Source organism: Cynocephalus volans, chromosome 1 (assembly GCF_027409185.1).
Source record: "Cynocephalus volans isolate mCynVol1 chromosome 1, mCynVol1.pri, whole genome shotgun sequence".
NCBI lineage: Eukaryota > Metazoa > Chordata > Mammalia > Dermoptera > Cynocephalidae > Cynocephalus > Cynocephalus volans.
Window position 1 is genome coordinate 11510008 of NC_084460.1, and position 19511 is coordinate 11529518.

Sequence of the window (19511 nt, forward strand, 5' to 3'; positions counted from 1 at the left end):
TAGTATGTGCAATTTAATTACTTAATATGGGGATAAAGTCCTTAAGATAATGCCAGAGGAACTAACTTTCAAATATCCATGGGAGGAGCAGGGGGAGAGAGAGGAAAAGCAGCCACACTGATCAGCCAGCACTTGTTACACAGGCTTTACTACCTGCCAGGCTGCATCCTCAACCCATTACAAACATCAGTGCGTTTGATCCTCAGAACCACCCTTGAGCGGGATGCTATTAGCCCCATTTTGCAGATGAGGAAACGGGCACAGAGACATGAAATAACTCCCCCAATGCCATACACCTGTTGGAGCAGGGATGTGAGCTCAGGGATTCTGGTCCTGAATCTCTGTTCCACACCATTGTGCCATAGTGCCATAGTGCTGTAGCGATGTAGGCATGAGTGTGTCATTTCCTCGTCTTTTGTAATGAGAAGTCAGGAGAAACCAAGATACACACGTACAAGTACATTATATGGGGGTTAGTTTTATGACATAAGTAAAGGTGAAACGTTAACAACGGTGACATCTGGGAGTGAGACAGAGTGGGAGACAAGTGGAGGCAGGAGAATTTTACTCTCATTTTATACTCAGTTATACCACTTGATTTTTGCAACATAGTCATCAATATTGTTTTGAAAATAAAAATGTTTTTTAAAGTTTATGTTCTACAAAACCCACAAATTTCAGTGGACTTTTAATTTTAAATCAGATAGAAATAGGAAGAAATTTATGAAAACTCAGTTTTTGACCCTTTTGTCTCCCAAGATTGGGGGTAATTTGTATCAATGTGCATGACTTAGGCAACCAACGCACCCATAGGGAATTTGATTCAAATATTTTATTATTTTAAGTGTTTATTTCATTTGAAGGGAAATATATGTAAATTTTCTTGCCAATACTTCTATGTAATTTAAAAGCTCCAGACAGTGATGAGATTTAACCAGTCCTGTGACTGATGCAAAGTGAGGCTGTCTGACCTCTGAGGCTGGGCCATGAAAGGCTGTACAGCTTCTCCCTGTTTCCTTGGGACGCTTGCGTTTGGAGCCCTGAGCCTCCTTTTAAGTTGTCTGACGGCCCTGAGGCTGCCATGCTGTAAGGAGCCCCCGCCACATGGAAAGGCCATGGGTTCAGCCCATGAGTTCAGCCCATAGACCCAGCTGAGACCCCAGTCAACACCCAACGTGAGCCATCAGCTATCAAGTTAAACCCAGCAACTCCACACCTCTTGTTTTATACTGATGGGAGTCTCAAAGCAAATTTTTATTATAAATCTAAAAGGAATATTAAAACAGATCGACTTTATAAGCAGAGTGATGGATGGCAACACTGCTAGCGTGTGGACTCCGAAGTAATCATAAAAAATATACAAAATTCATTGTGACTTTTCAAAATCTCATACACATAGATGGGGGTTCCTTTAGTGTTGTGGGAGGACTGGAGAGCGCTGGGGAGTTTCCTGTTTCTGACGATCTGGACCTCCGCTAGCCTAACAGGGCATACAGGGATAGGGCAGTGGTTTCAATTCTTGCTGGGTTAGAATCACCTGGGAGCACTTGTAGAAATCCCAATGGCCAGGCCATAGCACAGCTCAGCTAAGTGAGAATCTCTCGGGGTGGGACCCAGGCACGACTATTTCATAAAGCTTCTAGGTGATTCCATTGTGCAGCCAGCCAAGGTTGAAGACTAGGACCTCCCTGAGAGTCTGATTCAGCAGGTCTGAGCTGGGTCCAGGAATCTATATTGTTCAAACAGACCCAGGTTATTATTCTAATGAGACAAGTTGGGTAATCACCCGCCAGGAGCTAACCATGTAGGCTATGCAGTTATTCAGACCCGGTTGAAAATGTAGCTCTATCACTTTCAAACTGTGAACCTCACTAAGCCCTGGTTTACTCATCTGTAAAATGGGAATATTAGAAGATATTAGAAAAAAGTCACGTGAAGTGCTTGGCTCAGTGTTTGGCTTGTAAGGACCAGTTGTTAAATGTTGGCTATTACAGGGAGGGGCTGCAATGAAGGCTATGCTCTCCTGGGAAACAGGAGGTCCCTGAAGACCCCAGATTGTTCAGTCTTTTCTTTCCTAGGAATGAGATAGGGTGCTACAGTTAAAGCTGCTATTTGGAAATGCTCTTCATTTCTAAAGCATGTATGAACACTATTCCTTTTACTTCAGAATCTTAGGATCTCATACGTTTTTGCAGAGATCCTTACACATGGCTGAGGGCCTGGTACAGGTAAATCCTATCACCCCAGCTGGAAACTGGCATAAGGGGGAGCAGGCTTCCCTCCTGGTCACGTGCGCATTAAAGGGGAAGGTGGGGGGAAGCTGAGGCCTCCGGGGCATGTACTCTAAAAAGTGGGGAGGGGTGAGAGCAGGGGAGAGAGGAGGCTGCAGGTGGAGCTCATTCTGCCTTGTCTCTCCTCCGCACATATTCCCGTTGATGTACTTCCCACACAGCAATTTGATTGCATTTCTGGTCCTGTGTACAGCTAAGCTAGTAACTACTCTCTGCGTGTATGGTTTTCATTTTCATACTGAAAAATTAACATAAGGGCTTAAATAACGTGGCCACTCTCCATGTTTTTGGCTAAAACTTATTCAGCTCTTTGCGGGAGGGTTTCTCGTTGGCTGAGTGACTTCTTGGTGCTGTAGTCACTCAATTCCCTCAGCGCTCTGCTTCGTTGCTGAACACAGATCAAGCCTAGACGTGCTTTGGACATGTTACTATGTTTTAATCCTTAATTTCGTGAATGCAGGGGGCAGATATCTTTCAAGCACACAGTAAAAAACTGTTCCTGTGTTTGGTTTGCCCTGGCCACTGAACTGATTCATGAGTCACCTGTTCTTCCCACCCTGCTCACAGAAATTACTTAAAATAGATTGTCTGAAGAGCAGCTGGGGCCGAGGTGCCACACAGCAGCTGGCGTTTTAGTGGAACACTATCACTGTGCACCCCTAAGAGAAGAGTGTAGCCAGCACCCACACCTAACAGGGGACAGGGGCTTTCTTCCCAACCTAGAGCCCCCTGCAGTCACCCAGCAGGGTTTTGGTTGGGGGTGGCGGTCACCCACATTTGCTTTGAACACATACTCCATTTTAAGTCAGATGAGCTCCTGATATTGCAGAAGTCTCGATCTCTGTCAAACACTAGGTAGAAATCTTAATTTTCAAAGTATGTAATCAACTTTCCTCCTTCTTTGTTAATCGATAAACCAGAGAACATTGCATCCTTCCAGGTATGAAACGGAAACTTCTAAATCTGTATCCAAGCCTGTGCACTGAAAAATAGCTGGCTCTCCTGTTCTCCCCTTTGTTTTCAGCCTTTTAATTTTCAAAGAGACTTGAAGGACATGGATCATCTGTCCCCCATAATTCCATTACTGGTTTTCCCACAGCTTGGAAAATGTCAGCTTCTGCATTCTGGTAATATTGGAAATGCGATCTTGTACATAATTTTAGGCAAGGTCTTATTTCCAGAAGCTTAAACTCAAATACATGGTCTACACTGGCTGATTTCCAAACTCACATGATATGTATTAACTTCCTTTTTTGTCAACACTTCAGAGGCAGAGAAGCTGCACACCATTTTGGAGACCAAGTACCATGATGATGTGTCACAGCCCAGGACACTGAAATGATCCCTCAAACTTGAAATTGTCCTTTTACGTTTGTCATTGATAAAATGAGGAAATATTTGCCCCCTACATATACCTGGCTACTAATTAATAGGTATAAATTTAAAAATAAATTCAACACCACTCTGGTTTGGGTTTTCTTCGTACTGTCTTTTCAGTGGAGGGAGTGGGAGATCTTGATAGGAAGCAGGAATTTTCTGACATGGTTCCATACATTGTACAACAGGACGCTTACCCTGGCCTCTTGAGCAGGGTTGGTGGTAGAAACAGGTGAAGGTAGACACTTCCTACAAGCAGTGCTTATCATTTGCAGCTGCAGCACACACAGCTGCTCCCGGGCCCAAAGACCCTGGGCAGCTGCCTATGTCCACAGCATCACATTCAGACCCCACTGCTCAAGGTGAGGGTCCCAGGCCACCTCACCAGTCTCTTGCTCTTTATATTTTCAATTTCATCAGTGTGACCCAGATTCTGGAATTCTCTGTCCTCATACTGAAATGTGCACATAAGTCACCTGGGCATCTTTTTTAGAGACAGATTTGATACCACAGGTCTGGAGTGGGGCCTGAGATCCCACATCTCCAGCAAGCTCAGGTGATGCTGATACTGCGGTCCCAGACCACACTTGGGTGACTGGCAGGGGGCACACACGTAACTGTGGAGAGAGCACCTGTTCAGTCCTCAGGGGAATGACTACAATTCTGCACTTATCAGTCTGAGATAGGAGAGTGGATGTTGTGAGTCACTTTAACTCTCCCTGGAAAATTATATGAATATAACCAAGTTTCTCTCTGAGATAATGGACAAAACAGGCAGTGCACATAATCAAAATCCACAGATAATTCCAACCAAAGTTTTTGCCGTTAGTTTCAACCTCCTCCACCCCAGTCTTATCAGCACAGCCAGAGTGGACTGAGAGCCATGTTACCTCCTGTCAGTGGAGGGACAATTAAACGACCGAATGCCAGGAACTAAGAAGGAGTAGAACCTCAGGGCTTCCATCTCCAAAAACTGGATTAGGAGGTTGGTGAATTTGAATGAGAAAAATTTTGCATATTTATTTTTGCTAACCAGTTATATCTAGCATTTCATCGCATTATACCTGAGACGATAAACCATATGCAATACTTGTGGCGTCATCTCCAATACAAATGTAAGATATTTTCATGCTGTATTACAGTTATTGCAGGTGTCTCGAATCTCCTTATTCAACACTGCTTTAGAATGAGTGACTAAGTCTTCTTATAATAAGGAAATTTAGCGGCTCTTGCTCATAAAGAAACACATATATTACTGCATCTCCATTTTTCAATAAATTGGTTTCTTAGTGTAAATCTGTTATTTATTTTATACTTTTTATTACACTATTCTAAAAAGGGGTCCACCAAGTGTCAAGAGGTTCCTAGCACAGAAAATGTCCAAGAAACCCTGAGTACCATGTTGAACTTGGAAGAAATGGCAACTGGTTGTGTTCCCTTTGTCAGTACTAATGAATATAATTCTTTTAGGTCAGGGATCACAAATGCATCTTCCTCCAGGCCCAGGTATGTAGAATAGATGAGGAAAGCAATCAGGTCTAAGGAAAACAACAGAAAGACAGTAGTGTGTGCAGCTGACTCTTGAATTTATAGCTGGGGGGTTAATAAAGAGTGCAGGGAACACTGGCTGTCTAAAGAGGGCAGCACCAATCAGCTCCACAGTGACACAAGTTGCCTGGTCTTTAGATTTTTCCAAGAGAAGCCAAAAGTCTTGGTGTTGCAGACCGCACGCCCCCCACCCCCAGCCCCCTGCACCCAGGTGTAATGTACATGTTCATGGCTATTTCAGTTAACAAGAAAAAATAAAACTCTGATCAGGCCAAACAACAAGAATAAAACAGCTCTCAACACCTGGCATGAGATAAATAGGCAATAAATAAAAGATTTAACTCTCCCTTTGCCCCAAGAATATTTATTCCACAATTACTAAGATTCCAATCACGTGTTTAACCAAAAAAAGGCAAAATAGTTACTTTAATTAACACCCAAAATCTAATAAGTAGGGCTACCAGATTTAGCAAATAAAAATATAGGACATTCAGTTAAATTTTAATTTTAGATAAGCAATGGATATATTTTTAGTATATGTCCCATGTGATAGTTGAGATATGCTTACATTAAAATATTACTTGGTGTTTACCTGAAGTTCAAATTTAACTAGGCTTCCTGTATTTAATCTGGCAACTTTACAAATAGGCCAACCCCAAGTTGTAAGGAGTAGTTACTATTAAAATTAATAGATAATATTAACAACAATTACTACAAACATTGAAATTGCATTTTTGTTTTGCTTTACTTGAATAACATTTTTATTGAAGTCCCACATACACTTAGAAAAGTGCATATGTCATAAGTCCACTCGATGACATTTCTCAAACTGAGCACACCCAGGAATAAGCACCCTGATGAAAAAGAACAGTGCTGACCTCCAGGAGCCCCCGTGTCCTCTTTCAGACTCTGCCCCTGGCTCAGGGGAACACACTATCCTTGACTTCAAATGGCGTGAGTTAGTGGCCTGCTTTTGAATTGTATGTCGGTGGGATTGGGTCATATTTGAAAGATTACAACACTCTGCACGCATGTGTGCGTGTGTGTGTGTGTGTGTGTGTGTGTGTGAGAGAGAGAGAGAGAGAGAGTTTCTGTTGGTGGGAATGCTCGTTGTGATCACTGGATCATTGTGTAGATTCGTGCTTTTGGTTAGAGTAGCCACCACCAGTGTCCCACCCAGGACCCCCGCCCTCATCACTTCAGTTCCCACTGGCCTGACTTCCAACTGCCAGTGCATGCATTTCTTTTTTTTTTTCAGATTATAAAATTTGCATTTTATTATATAGTCATGCATCGCTTAATGGCAGGGATACATTCTGAGAAATGCATTTTTTTTAATGCTCACATCAGAATAATTATTATATTCAATAATATACACTATCTTTGACTGAGGCCTCTTCCTGGTCGCTGAAGCCCCTGTTTTCTGCTGTTCGGATACGAACTGCCAGGGAATTAACACCTCTGGGTGCTACCCTCAAGCAGAGACTGATGGGAGTGGGTGGATAGATACCTCGGCCCCGCCCCCTTGGGAGGGACAGGAGAGAGGCAGGTTCCACACATTCTCCCAGAGGTCCCCCCGGGAAGGATCTGCAGCTGCCCACTACCATAGCTTGCTCTGTGTCTTCCTGCCATCTCCTGGCTCACTTCCCCACTCCTCTAACAACGCTACCTGGAATCATCTCCCCAGATAAACTATTTGCACTCCAATTCTTGTCTCAGGCTCTGTTCCTGGGTGAATCCAAGCTAACAAGTCTGGCTAAATGAAATTACCCTATGTACTCTACATTTATTCAACAAACTTGTATCAAGTACCTAGTGCTGCCAAATGCTGTGCCAGGTGCTAGCACATCAATGCCTGGCAGTGAATGCAGACGTCCCTACCCCTGCTCCCCAGAGTGGGCACAGGGCTCCAGAGGCACAGCAGGCACCAGCCCTGTGACTGTGAGTCCAGCATTTTCTTCCCTACAGCAGAGCTGACTCCCTGTGAATTCTGAGTGTGTGAGAACACTCTGAACTACCAAATTTTGAGGGCCTAGCAGGCAATAACTTACATTTAATGTAAAAACTATTGCACATAATGTTGTGGAAGATTGAGAAGGCACTTTCTGTGTCCTGCGGCGTCTCTGGGTCATTATGAGCATCCGTGGTTATTGTTCGGCACAATCAGTGAAGAGCATTCAAAAGATGATTCCATGTCTGCACTGTCCTGATGTGGCCTCGTTTTCATTTAAATATCTCTCCAGTAGCAGCTTCTTTATTTATCATTTGCTTTCCTCACACAAAACTAGAACTCAAAGTAAGTTTTCCTATTAAAAAATAAAATTGAAAATATGAATTAATTTCATGTTCCTGGTTGGGAAGATCCATAAGCAGAAGTTCGTTGTATTTTGCTAAGCATGTTATTTTCTTTTTCCAATCATTATTGTCCATTTTCATAGTGAACTTCTAGAAAGCAGGAGGCACTGATCTTTCAGTGATTTTTGCCAGCATAGAGGTATTTAAAAAGTGTACTTCAGTCATGGACAGGTAGTAGCATCCGGACTTCCCCATGAGAGGAAAAACCCACGTTAGGCCTTTACCTTCCTGAACCTCAGTATCATGTGGCGTCCTCGGATGGTTTCTGAGCCCCCTGGGGCCCCATCTTAGCTCCAGATTGTATGGCTGTGTTTCCTGAGAGGAAAATTGGCTATAAGAATTGTGTCAGCTCGAAGCTTGGAACAAAACTCATGTTATGATTTTTCAAATCCCTTTTCCATGAAATTTGTGTGAAATAACATTTCTCTGAGATGATAGCAGTTTTATGTTTTGTGTAGTGTAACTACGATGGTGTTTTTTTCTGCTTCAATAGTTTTTTCTAAAAAGGCAACTACTCCCAAAATGAGGGTATTTGTGCTTTTTAAGATGTGCCTGCAATGTCAGATTCTATTATTCATCAAGAAAAATTGTCATAAGTATTATGATGTATTATTTATATGCACACACTATATATCTCCATATATGTTATGTGTATATTGTCATATATATAAATAGCTGTATGTAGATTTACCATACATATCCATATACAGAAAATATATAGTATTATCATAAGCAATTACTTTTAACTTCCTAGAAGGAGCCAAATTCCATAAGAGAGGAGAATGTACTTTCCTTTATTTTGGAAGTGTGGTTTTTTTTGTTGTTGTTGTTTGTTTGTTTTTTTGCATTATGCCACTTTGAAACTACATGAAATTGTGAGAAGGAAACTGAAGCTGCCTATTCAATAAAGAATGTGTGAAATGCACTCCAGAAATAGAAAAAGATATATCAAGATGAAATTGCAGCTGGGGGGGATTCCTAGAGCGATAGGGGAAACAGAGCTCCTGGCTGAATTTGTGGAGGAGTTTGCCACTGATGGCCTTTTGTAGTCAGCACCATCTGTATTATTGATCAGTGAGGTCAAGGGCAGAATTACTCACTATTGGTTCTCTCCCAAAACCCTTATGCTGATCTCCTCACCAGAGAGACTTGTCTGCCTTCATTGCAGTCATTTTGCAAAGTACCATGGAACATGAGATGTCTTCTCACCAGCCTGCTCTGGGTTGGGGACACCTGCCACCAGATGCCAAAAGCCTCCTATTTTGAGGCAGAAATGCTAACGTGTTCCTCTCTGCCAGCAAATGTGCTCAGGGTCTGCGTCAGGTGGTTGCCGGCCCCCATCTAGAAATAAAAGACCCTTCCCTGGAGAAGCAAAGGGAACCACACAGACACCTTAGGATCCGTTTGTTTGTGTTTGTGGTAAAGTGACATTCAATGAGTTGTGTTGGTGTTTCATTTTTGTAAACTAAACTAGCCCAATGGACAAGTAGTTTCAGTATTTATTGAACTGCCTTCTCCCTCCTAGAATATATCCGCACCATATCCATATCCATATCTATGGTCCTTAAGGTAACTCTTTTCTGATTTGATTGCTTACCAAAATCTCTTTAAAGGAGTTTATTTTTAAAAATTTAGCAGTGGTCACTGCTTTTTCATCTCTCAGCCTTCAAATGTTGCCGTCCTTGGCTACTACTACCTCTAAGATACCTGTCCTACCAGCTTAAAGTAGTGGAGAAAAGATCACCTCCCCAGGAGGCAATCACCAGTGTGGGTCTGTGTTTCATCCTCCCCTCCAGTGAGGCATCAGATAATGTGCGTGGGGACAGAGGTTTATGACCCAGGCTTCCTGGGTTCATGTCCCAACTCTTTCCCCTTTACTGGTCACATATGATCTTGATTAAGTCCTTTGTCTTCACCATGCCCTGATTGCTTGCAAATGAGGGTAAACCTAACCTTATCAGGTTGCTGTGAGGATTGAGTGAGATAACCCTTATTTTCAGGAAGTGTCAGATAAATATTTGCCTTTGTGGTAAATGGTAGTCTCAGAAAGGTGAGCTAGAGGTGGATATGACTTCATAGTCATAGTTCATAACATAAATACCACAGAATTATGAATGATTTGGATGTATGCCTTTCTTTAATTCCTTCTAGAGTGTGGAAAGAAATTATCCTGCAGTTTGACTCCTTTTCACTTGTGCTCCAGTTCATCACTTCTGTAGGAAAAAATTGGTTTTGCTGAGGTTAGGCTTTGAATTTGGGGCTGAAATCTGATGAAAATCAGACATTGAAAATCGTTCTATTTATGAAGAGAGAAAAATACATCACTGTCCACCCAAATTTCACATTTAGGCCTAATGCAAGGTGTGTTTCTTACAGCAGTGAATCTAAGTGGATAATTTGTATTATACTTTCCTATTTTTTTATTTTTATTAAAATTATATATGTGCAGAACTTAAAGAGGCAACCACTTCTAGAAAGCTGATTGTGAAAAACAGCCATCTTCCAGTCACATCAACACCAATATCTCATTCTTCTGAGGCACCTACTTTCTACTAGATTGGCTGTTGCTGATATTTGTTCAGTATCTCTAAATAACATGCTTAGATCAAAGCTATCTGATTTCTCAGTTACAAGCATTCTTCATTAACTTCACAGTATGGAAGAGAAGAGTTTAGGCCTCTTTTAGCCCCACCTCACTATCCAGCCCCCCATCCTCCCCAAATAGTTATATCATAATCTACTTTTACCTTCTGTCTAGAATCTCCCTTTGTATCATTCTGGAAATTTTCCTCAATTATTATTATGTATTCTGGTTGCTTGATATTATGATTTATTTTAATATAGTTTTATGTAACAAGTAGTTTACTCCCTTATTTTAGTGGAGTACATCCTGCAGTAGCTTTTTCAGAAAAGGTACATAAGAGGTAAACTTTTTGAGATAAACTTTTATTTTTATTATTTTTTCACTTTTAATTAATAATTTTGGTTAGGCATAGAATTCCAGGTTGAAATTATTTTCTCTCTAATTATTTTCTCTCTTAAGGCATGATTCCATTTTCTTCTAGCTTTCCTTGTCTTTGTTGAGAAATAAAATGTCATTCGGGTTTTGATTCTTTGTATATAAACCTGTCTGCTCTGTCTGGTAGTTTGAGTTCTATTCTTTGTCCTGTGAAATTCATGGTTCATGTGCCTTGGTGTACATCTTTTTTTGTTCATTGTACTGTCAATGAAGAACACTCAGAGGACCCCTTCGCTCTGAAAACACATGTCCCTAACTTCTGGGAATTGTTCTTGAATTATTTATTTGATTATTTTCTCTCCTCTGTTTTCTCTGTTTTCTGGAATTTTTGTTCTTCAAATGCCAGATCTCATTTTCTGTTAAGGTATGGGATGGATGGTAACTGGGCTGCTTGAAGTGAGGGAAGTGATTTGGAGATTAAATTCTTACAGTCTTTTAATTTTCCTGTTTTCAGGCCCATCTTTACTTCCACTTCTAGAACTTTCCCCACTGCCAACTGAATGATTATTTGTCTTGCTTTCCAGCTTCCAAAATTTTGGTGCTCTGATCAGCTCTTCTAATTTTTTTTTTGTCTTGTGGTTTTATGTCTGTTTTTTTAGAAAATCCCTTTACTATTATATTGTTATTGTGTAACAAGAAAGAGCGAAGGTAATGGAATGTGTTCAATCTGCCATCTTTAAATAAACGCCCAAGTAATTTGTTAAAGCAATTCAGAATTGACATTTACCACACCTTTTAAGTCCATTTGCATGATTATAATGAATTGAATAAATATTCACAACCTTTTATGACCTACTGGAAAATGAACGATTTAGTCTGACTTAAACTATTCCATAGATTCACCATCTATGGTGATGACCACAGGTTCTAAGAGTTTACAATACAAGGGGAGAATGTTTAAGGGGTAACAAATACTTTAAATTTGTTCTAAAGTGATATTTGTGGTGTGAGTTCTCTTCCTGACAATCTCATCATCTGTAACTTAGATCTGCGAATACGACACCTAATAAGGCAAAATTAGCAACAGAAAATCCCTAAGTGTCCATAGAACAAGTAGAAGAATGGGTAATGGAAAGAGACTGGCCTCATTATTCATTTATGTTTCTATTTAAGTCCTATCTTTTATGTTATTTGAATCCAGAACGCCTTCTCTGGCTTAAATTTGCCTGATCTTTCTTTGCAGACTGCTGAAGCAGTCACGAGGAGGGGCTCAGAAGGTGGCATTGTCCCTGTGCCTGTCATTGGCCCAGCTGAGACTGTCAACATTTGCTGTGTCCTTTCTCACTTACTAGGCCAAAGGCAAAGGCAGCCAGACACATATCTGTGGCCACGGGTGGCTGATACTCTTCTAGGGAGGAGGGAGTTGTGGGTGACAATCCAGAAACTGCCTTCTGACATGGCACTGTGCACTCTCCCAGACTTCCTTGTAATGGCCTGCCAAAATGGACCTACTCTGTGAACACAGAAAAATACTATGTACTCCTCAAAAAGAGACTTTGAAGGACTTAGCAGGGAGAAATGACCCTTCCTCCAGCACAAGAGTCTCAACCACCAGGTTCCCTCCGCCTGCCCTCCCCTCCCACAATGCCCAGCCAACTCTTCTGCCTCCTCATGGCTGCCGGTGCCTCCCTCTCCAGTAGATGAGGCTGCCTCAGCTCCCAGCAATGTGCCTGTCCGCTGGTCTCAGCAGATCCAGCATGTCTTTAAAGGGACATCCCCCAAATGCTAAGAATAACATTTTCTCCAGATCAGTATAAAATGCAAATCAATCTTTTAAAAATTCTGATTAACCCAGGGGTCAAATGCCAGCAAGGCCAGGACTATAAAAGGGAAGAGGGCAGGAGGCGACTGCATGACAGGCTTGTCTGAGCGCCTCTGAGGGGCAGCAGCTGCCAGCTCAGGTTGCTGGTTCCACGCAGAAGTACAGGCTGCAGCAGATGTTCCTTCATCAGGGCCATTGACAAAGGCACAGGTTAACTTTGCTCCTCTGATGTTAGGGTGCTAGGGCAGGCCTGGTCTTGGGAGACAGGAGACTCATCCACTGGGCGACTTTGCATAGACAGTCCCCCCTCGGCCTTGCTGCACCTTCCTCAGAGGGCCCAGCAGGCTGGGCTGGTCCACCAACCTTCTCTCCTTCCCAGGGCTCAGCCTGCGTCATGGGCGCGTAGGAAGCTCTCCAGCTCCCCTGGCTCCTTGCCCATTTCCTATCCCCATCCATTTCCCCCTAACCAAATTATTGCAGGTTTTAATCACATCTTGGTATCTGCCTCTCAGAAGATCCAGACTGACATGCCCAAAGACCTTTATACTAGATCCCTGTTGATTGGCAGATTGACTGGGGCCAGTACAGGAGGCATAGCTGCGAGGCTGTTTCTGGCTTATCACTGTCCAGAGCCTGCCTGCGGGTGTCGTTTTGCATGGTCTGATATCCTTTCTTGTTGTCTTTGTCTCCCTCTGCCTCCAGGTTGTGGCTCTTTCCTCCTGGTGCCTGCTGAGGGATTCCATTTACTATACGCTGTCTGTGGTCGCCCTCATTGTGGTAAGTTGTTCCTGCCACTTTAGTCCCCTTCAGTACACTTCTCAGCACGGGTGATTCATGGCTCCTCCACGTGGAGTTCCCTCAGGGACACTGGTGGTGAATGAGCAAGGGCATGTCTGTTGCATGGAGGTGGCTTTCCCTTCTTCCCACTAATTTGGTCACCCAGAGCCCCAGCCTGATTCCTGGGTGCTTGGAACAGGAGTCCTGACTTGGGGCACCTGGGTCCGTGAGAGTCCCCTCCTGACTACCTCCTGACCACCTCACTCCCTGCCCTCCCCGCAGCGCCCATTACCATGGCCGCCCTTGTGCCAACAACAACCCCACCCTGTGTTCTTGGCAGTGACACTCCTCAAGGTTCAGTCATAAATAAACAATTCTTTACTAGACATCCTCATGTCCCAAATTCAACTTTTGAAGTTTTCCCCAAGACTGCACCACCTTTCTGTACTTTAGCCCATGTTCGTATCCCAGCCACCCAACCTGGGAATGATTTGAAGCTGGCCTTCTCCCCAACTCCCATGATATCTATTTAGCTAATTGTCCCGTGGATTTTCACCTCATAAGAATCTCCCCCATGTATCCCTCCACAGCCCATTTCATTGAGGCCCTCTACATTGCAGACCTGAACTGATGTGGCTGATGCAATGCATTCATTGCAGGCCAGGGTGGCAATGCAGTAGCATCTCTGCCACCTCCTCCTCTTCCCTTTTCACCCTCAATCAATCCTCAGAACCATCCAAGTGGAGTCTCTGCAAAGAACACCTGTGAAGATTATTCTCTTGTTTAATGGATCAGTGGCTCTGTATCACTGAGGGCGGGGGTGGGGGAAGCCCAACTCCTTAGCTTGGCAAGCCACGCTGTCCAGAAGAAGTGTGGCAAATAGAACATTGAAATAGGAGTTGGGAAATCTGATTCCTAATACTGCCCCTGTCATCCCATGATGTTTAATTTTATGTGTCAACTTGACTGGGCTAGGGGATGCCCAGATGGCTGGTGAAACATTATTTTCTGAGTGTGTCTGTGAGATTGTTTTTCAGAAGAGATTAGCATTTGAATTGGAGACTTAGTGAAAGAAGATTGTGGCTGAACATCATTCAATCTGTTCGGGGTCCAAATAGAATAAAAAGACAGCAGGAGGGCAATTTTGCCCTTTCTGTTTGTTCTGGGCCATCCACCTTCTCCTGCCCTCAGATATTGGTGCTCCTGTTTCTTGAGCCTAAACTCAGCCTGAATCATTGGCTTCCTGGTTCCCAGGCCTTCAGGATTGGGCTGGCTCTACAACACTGGCTTTTATAGATAGAAGATCGTGGGACATAGCCTGCATAATGATGTGAGCCAGTCCCTCATAATAAATCTCTTTACACACACACACACATACACACAAGCATAGATCTCCAGAGAACCCTGACTAATACACCCCCTTACCAGCTCTAATGACCTTGGAGAAATCAGTCTCTCTGGATCTTAATTTTCTTACCTACAAAATGGTAATAGATCCACCAAAGGGTCTACTCACCTGTTTTATAAAGAATTTACCTGTGGATTACTTTATTGTAAATCTCTCTGCAAATAAGATAAACATGACGTTTGATAAGAGACTTCCTGCTAGGAACCAGATAGCTACTTCAGTGAGTAGCAATTCCTAACACTGAACATCTCAGGTTTACAAACCATCACAAAGTTTTCTAGGAGGTCAGCGTTGCCCTGAAAGTTGTATTATGCATGCTCTAGAGCTCGTCCTCCAGACTTTCCAGATTAAGACAGGAAGGGAACTAGGCTAACCACACTGCCCTAACTCCAGGAACCACAATGGCAGGATTGAGACCCACTTCAAGGAAGGTGGGTTTAGCACACCACATCAGAACTGAAGACATGCTTCATCTTTTAAACTCCTGGTTAATAGACTTTAGGACACACCTAAGCTCCACTTTGTTATTCTCAGTTATTACCTGTGGAAAGTTACAAGCACGTGCAACCTAGAGGACACTGCTTTTCCCCTCCACCCACACGTCTCACTCTTTCCGGTGAGCTGTATCCTGTGATGTATGAACCCGTGATTATGTGCATTCTGCTCTTCTGCCTTTGGGATATTTTAGGATGACTCTTGAAAATTACTTTTCTCAAGAGACATGGTTAGACGACAGTGTAAATGGATGCAACCAATCTACTTTGCTGAATTCTGGAAAGGCATGACCACACTCATAAGGACAGTGTGATGAAACAGAATTGAGTAGGTCAGATCTCCCAGGAGCATGGACTTAGCAGTAGTGACTTCCAACAGCAATTTTGCCCGTGTCAGCTCTTTTCTCTGTTTTCAACATAGACACCTCCTGGATTATGTGTGAAATAACTTGTCTTCTGTCCAATTTATCTGGACACGTCCAAGACAAAATAGATGTAATTGCTGCTAATGATGTGTGAAGAAGTAAAGAGGTTTTGCTTCTCTGGGCTGCAGGTGACACGCTCACTCGAGTTCAGTCTTTGGGCAAAGCACCCCGCTGCCCTCAGGGTGTGGCGTCTAGATCGCAGACCGAGCCCACTGAAAACGCAGGCGCCAGCAGCTCTGCACTTTCTTCAGACAAGACAGCAGCGAGCCGCAAAAGCAAATGCCTCCTGGCTGTTACCCGAAGATTTGCTCTGTGTATTTACAGGCCAGTTGTCAAGGACAGAGTTTTGTGATTTTGAGAAAAATTACATTTCTCCAGTGTTACAAAGAAACGGAAAAGATACGGTTAGGTCTTGGTTCTTTTTACTTTAACTGGTGTTCCAACTTCAGTGTGCATTGAAATGATCCATCATGCTTATTTAAAATGCAGACCCCAGAGATTTTAATTCTGTAGGCTCAGGGACAGGACCTAGGAAACTATATTTTATATAGTTCCCCAGTGATTCTGACACCAGAAGCACCTCACTGCATTTTGAGAAACACAACTTTAAATATGGTTGGGAACCTTTTGCTCAGGATATTCACCTGTTGTATAGAAATGATCATTTCTAGAGTGAGTTTTGAGATTCCCCCAAGGAAGGGAGTCATGGCAGCCAAAGAAGCTTTAGTTTGTCTGGGTTTCTGACTACTGTTAGTCTGGTAGATTATTGACTCTTGTTAAATGGTGGCCAAGCTCCTGAGGTCATTTTCACATGAGGCTTAAAACCAACATTAGGAGTAAAACAGTCTCACCCCCAGAACACAGCGTCCCCAAATCTATTCCATGTCCCCAGCCTCAGGGTGCAGTTCACACATTCTCTGTATCTTTTTGTCCAGGTTTCTTATTCTCCTATTTCTATGTTTCCCCTAATATCTGGTAATGAAATCATTTTTCTTCCAGTTTTCTTTATGCTAATATTAAATTTTTCTATAGAACTCTGCGAAAGGCCCTTAAAATTCCTTTATTGAAAAGCCCTTCCTCCTATCCACAAAATAATTACCAATCCTCCCAAACAATTTATTTAACTATTAGGGTTTTTTTAAATGCTCTCCCTCGTTATATAGTTCTGAAATGTTCAGAAGGCATAACTGTGGGTCCCCTTAGGTTATGCAATAAAGAGCTCATTCACCCAGAGGGCAAGTCCGGATGAAGTGGAACCAGATGTTGCTTCTGTATACATCCCATCAAGAGGCCCTTCAGACCCGTGCAGAGGAGCCCCAAGGCCAAACCGTGGGGGCCCAGGGAGCCAAAGGGCAGGAACAGAGGGTTCAGAGGCGGGCCAGGGAAGTGCTAATAGTATCAAAACAGCAAAATGTGAGCTGCTGCAGATGGGGCAGGAACAGGGACTGAAAAGCCACAACACAGGAGTGAGACAGGTGCGTGCCTTCTGAGACCAGCAGAGCTCCCAGCAGCTAACTCAGAGACAGAGAGGTGGTTCACTTTGGAGTTTGGGTTTCTCCTAAATCTTGCTCTGTGCTATTTTCTACTTTGTTTTAAAGAGAAAGTAGAAAAAATTAAGAACGTGTCATTGCCTAAAGCAATTATAATTTCAAAAACAAAATATATGTTTCTTAATGCTCTTCCCGGCTCCGATCAAGCATCTCCTTTAACCCTGGTGACATTCTGAACACTGAAGCTTCAGCCATGGAGGAGCTGAACAGCGCCCAGGAGGCTCACCCAATGCCTTCAGTCTCTCTCTGCAAGAGAAGTGTCACCTTTTAGGTCCTGGGAGCATTCTGGGTTCTTTGGAGTGCCTCCTGTGTGCTTCCACCCAACAGATCGTCGACAAATCATGACAGATGTCCTGATGCTTCTCTTCCACCCCCGGGGAGCACTTCAACCACGGGCATCTCCTGCCTTCCAGTGCTGCCCTTTCTCCAAATTCCGGCAGGCCTGACACTTTCTTGTATTGAAATGTTACTGTAATTTACATAATCATGTAATTTACATAAATGCAAATGATTCATTACATCCTCAGTCTAACAGCTGCCCTAAAAGAAATACTTTATTTTTACCCTCATCTCTGCTTGAGGCTGGGGACTGTGAGCATCAAGAGCAGGGAGACCTCCAGGGGGAGGTAGACAGGACTATGGGACAGGTTCCGATAACTTGGATGGCTCAAGTCCCAGTTGGACAGTGCTGCCTCTCTGCAGATGGGCTGGGGGAGTCAATGCCACCAGTTGGGGTGTCCTTGGGGCAGCCTGAGCACAGGCACAGAAGAGGCTCCTCGAGCTGATGCTTCCCTTTCCTTCTCTGGAGGGCTCATTTCAATGTCCTCAAGTGAAGGGATCCCACGGGAAAGAAGAGAGACAGCTCCAGAGAACCACTGCAGGGATGCTCAGTGCTTCCAACAGAACTTCTACGGTGATGGAAATAGTCTGCAGTCTTGTGCTGTCCTGTATAGTAGCCACTGGCCACATGTGGGTACTGAGCTCTTGAAATGCAGCTAGCGAGACCAAGAAACTGAATTTTTAACTTAATTAATTTTAATTTTTAACAAGCATAGACTCAGTACTCAATATGGGACTGAGTACTGTGTTGGGTCTACTGACAAAGATTTTCTCGTTTAACATTCATGACTACGCAAACTAGTCCCATCTGACACACGGCAAACCGAGGCTCCAGAGGCAAATGATTGGCCCAAGGTCAGGGAGCTGCAATACCTCAGCATGACCAGAGCAGGCCTCTTGGTGGCACAGCGGTACAGCCCCCATACAGAATTCAGACCTCGACTCCAACAAAATCTGCCTCTTACAGTGTTTAGATTGGTCCTTATCCCCCCGATGCAATGCCCCTGATAAAGAGGTGTGCCTCCTTCGCGTATTTTTCAGTCTTGCTTTTAGGCAGAAGGGAACAGCTTCAGCCTCCCCGTCCTAGAATTCTTTTGCTAAGACAATCAATCTCAAATGATACAGGAATCTTTTTATCTTGCCCTTTCTGTGGGTGGAAAGAAATCTTAGAGGTCATGTAGATGATTGTCCTTCCTCTCCCAGTGGGACCCCCGTGGCCCTGTGGCCCTGCCCTTCTGCCCCACCCCCCTCTCCAGTTTAGAAACCCTGAGGCTCCTATGCTCCTGTACACCCATTACAGCTCTCCCTCTGGCGAAGGGCGAATAACTATGGCAGCGAGAAGATTCTCACAGGGAGTGACTATGGCAGAATTGTAAGGTCTTTAAACAAATTGCCTGTGGACATACACTGCTATCGATAAGAGGAAGGGTCTGCTTTATGCTGGGTAGACTAGGGAGCTGGGGTCCCCTCGCATTCGCTCCTTGAACAGGAAAGTGGGTCAGCTGACCTCGAGAATATAGCTCACATAGAGGGGCCTCCGGTCTTTGACAAGGAAAATAACTTGGGAATTCTAGTTTTGTGCATGTTTTTGTTTTTGCACTGCCCATCATCCTTTGGTATAGCAACCCTCATCTCCCACACCCTAAATTCATCCTCATCCCTTTCTCCTCCCTATAGCCTGCCCTAATATGTTTATAGGAGATGACCAGCCTTGCTCACGCCTGCCTTTTGGTCAGTCCTGCCCTCTGCAATCCCTACCACCATCAAGTCAGCCTGCTAGACACCCTGAAGTAGGAATTCCTGTTTAACCTTAAAATGTAAACCATATTGGTGCATAGCAGCCGGCTTTCCAGTATGTTCCATTGGATTCCTCTTCTCAGATGAGATCGTCATGGCCCCCAGAGCTGAAGAAGTGAGGATTCCAGATGCAGACAGTCAGGGGAGTCCCCATGCTGTTGTGTGGGAAGAGCCTATGGGGAGCTGTTTCTGTTTACAGTCAGGAGGGGAAGGTTTTCAAGGTTTCAGTCTCTTGAACGGAAATGATGTTGCTGATTTTCTCCCATTCTTTTCACTGTTTAAAATTCTAACAATGCCGGGAATTATCATACAGGCTATGAAATCTTAGCCTCAGCAATGCGGCCACCCCTGCTTCGTGGTTACAACTTG

General features: G+C 43.6%; 1 protein-coding gene across 2 annotated transcripts in view; it reads left to right on the top strand.

The window, feature by feature from the left end:
• Nucleotides 1-19511, top strand: part of SLC24A3 (solute carrier family 24 member 3) — a 515190-nt gene that overhangs the window by 444985 nt on the left and 50694 nt on the right. For both annotated transcript variants that reach the window (XM_063088283.1, XM_063088282.1), the window contains one exon: nucleotides 13055-13129. In XM_063088283.1, coding sequence (XP_062944353.1) covers nucleotides 13055-13129 — 75 coding nt within the window. The remainder of the gene's footprint in view (nucleotides 1-13054; nucleotides 13130-19511) is intronic.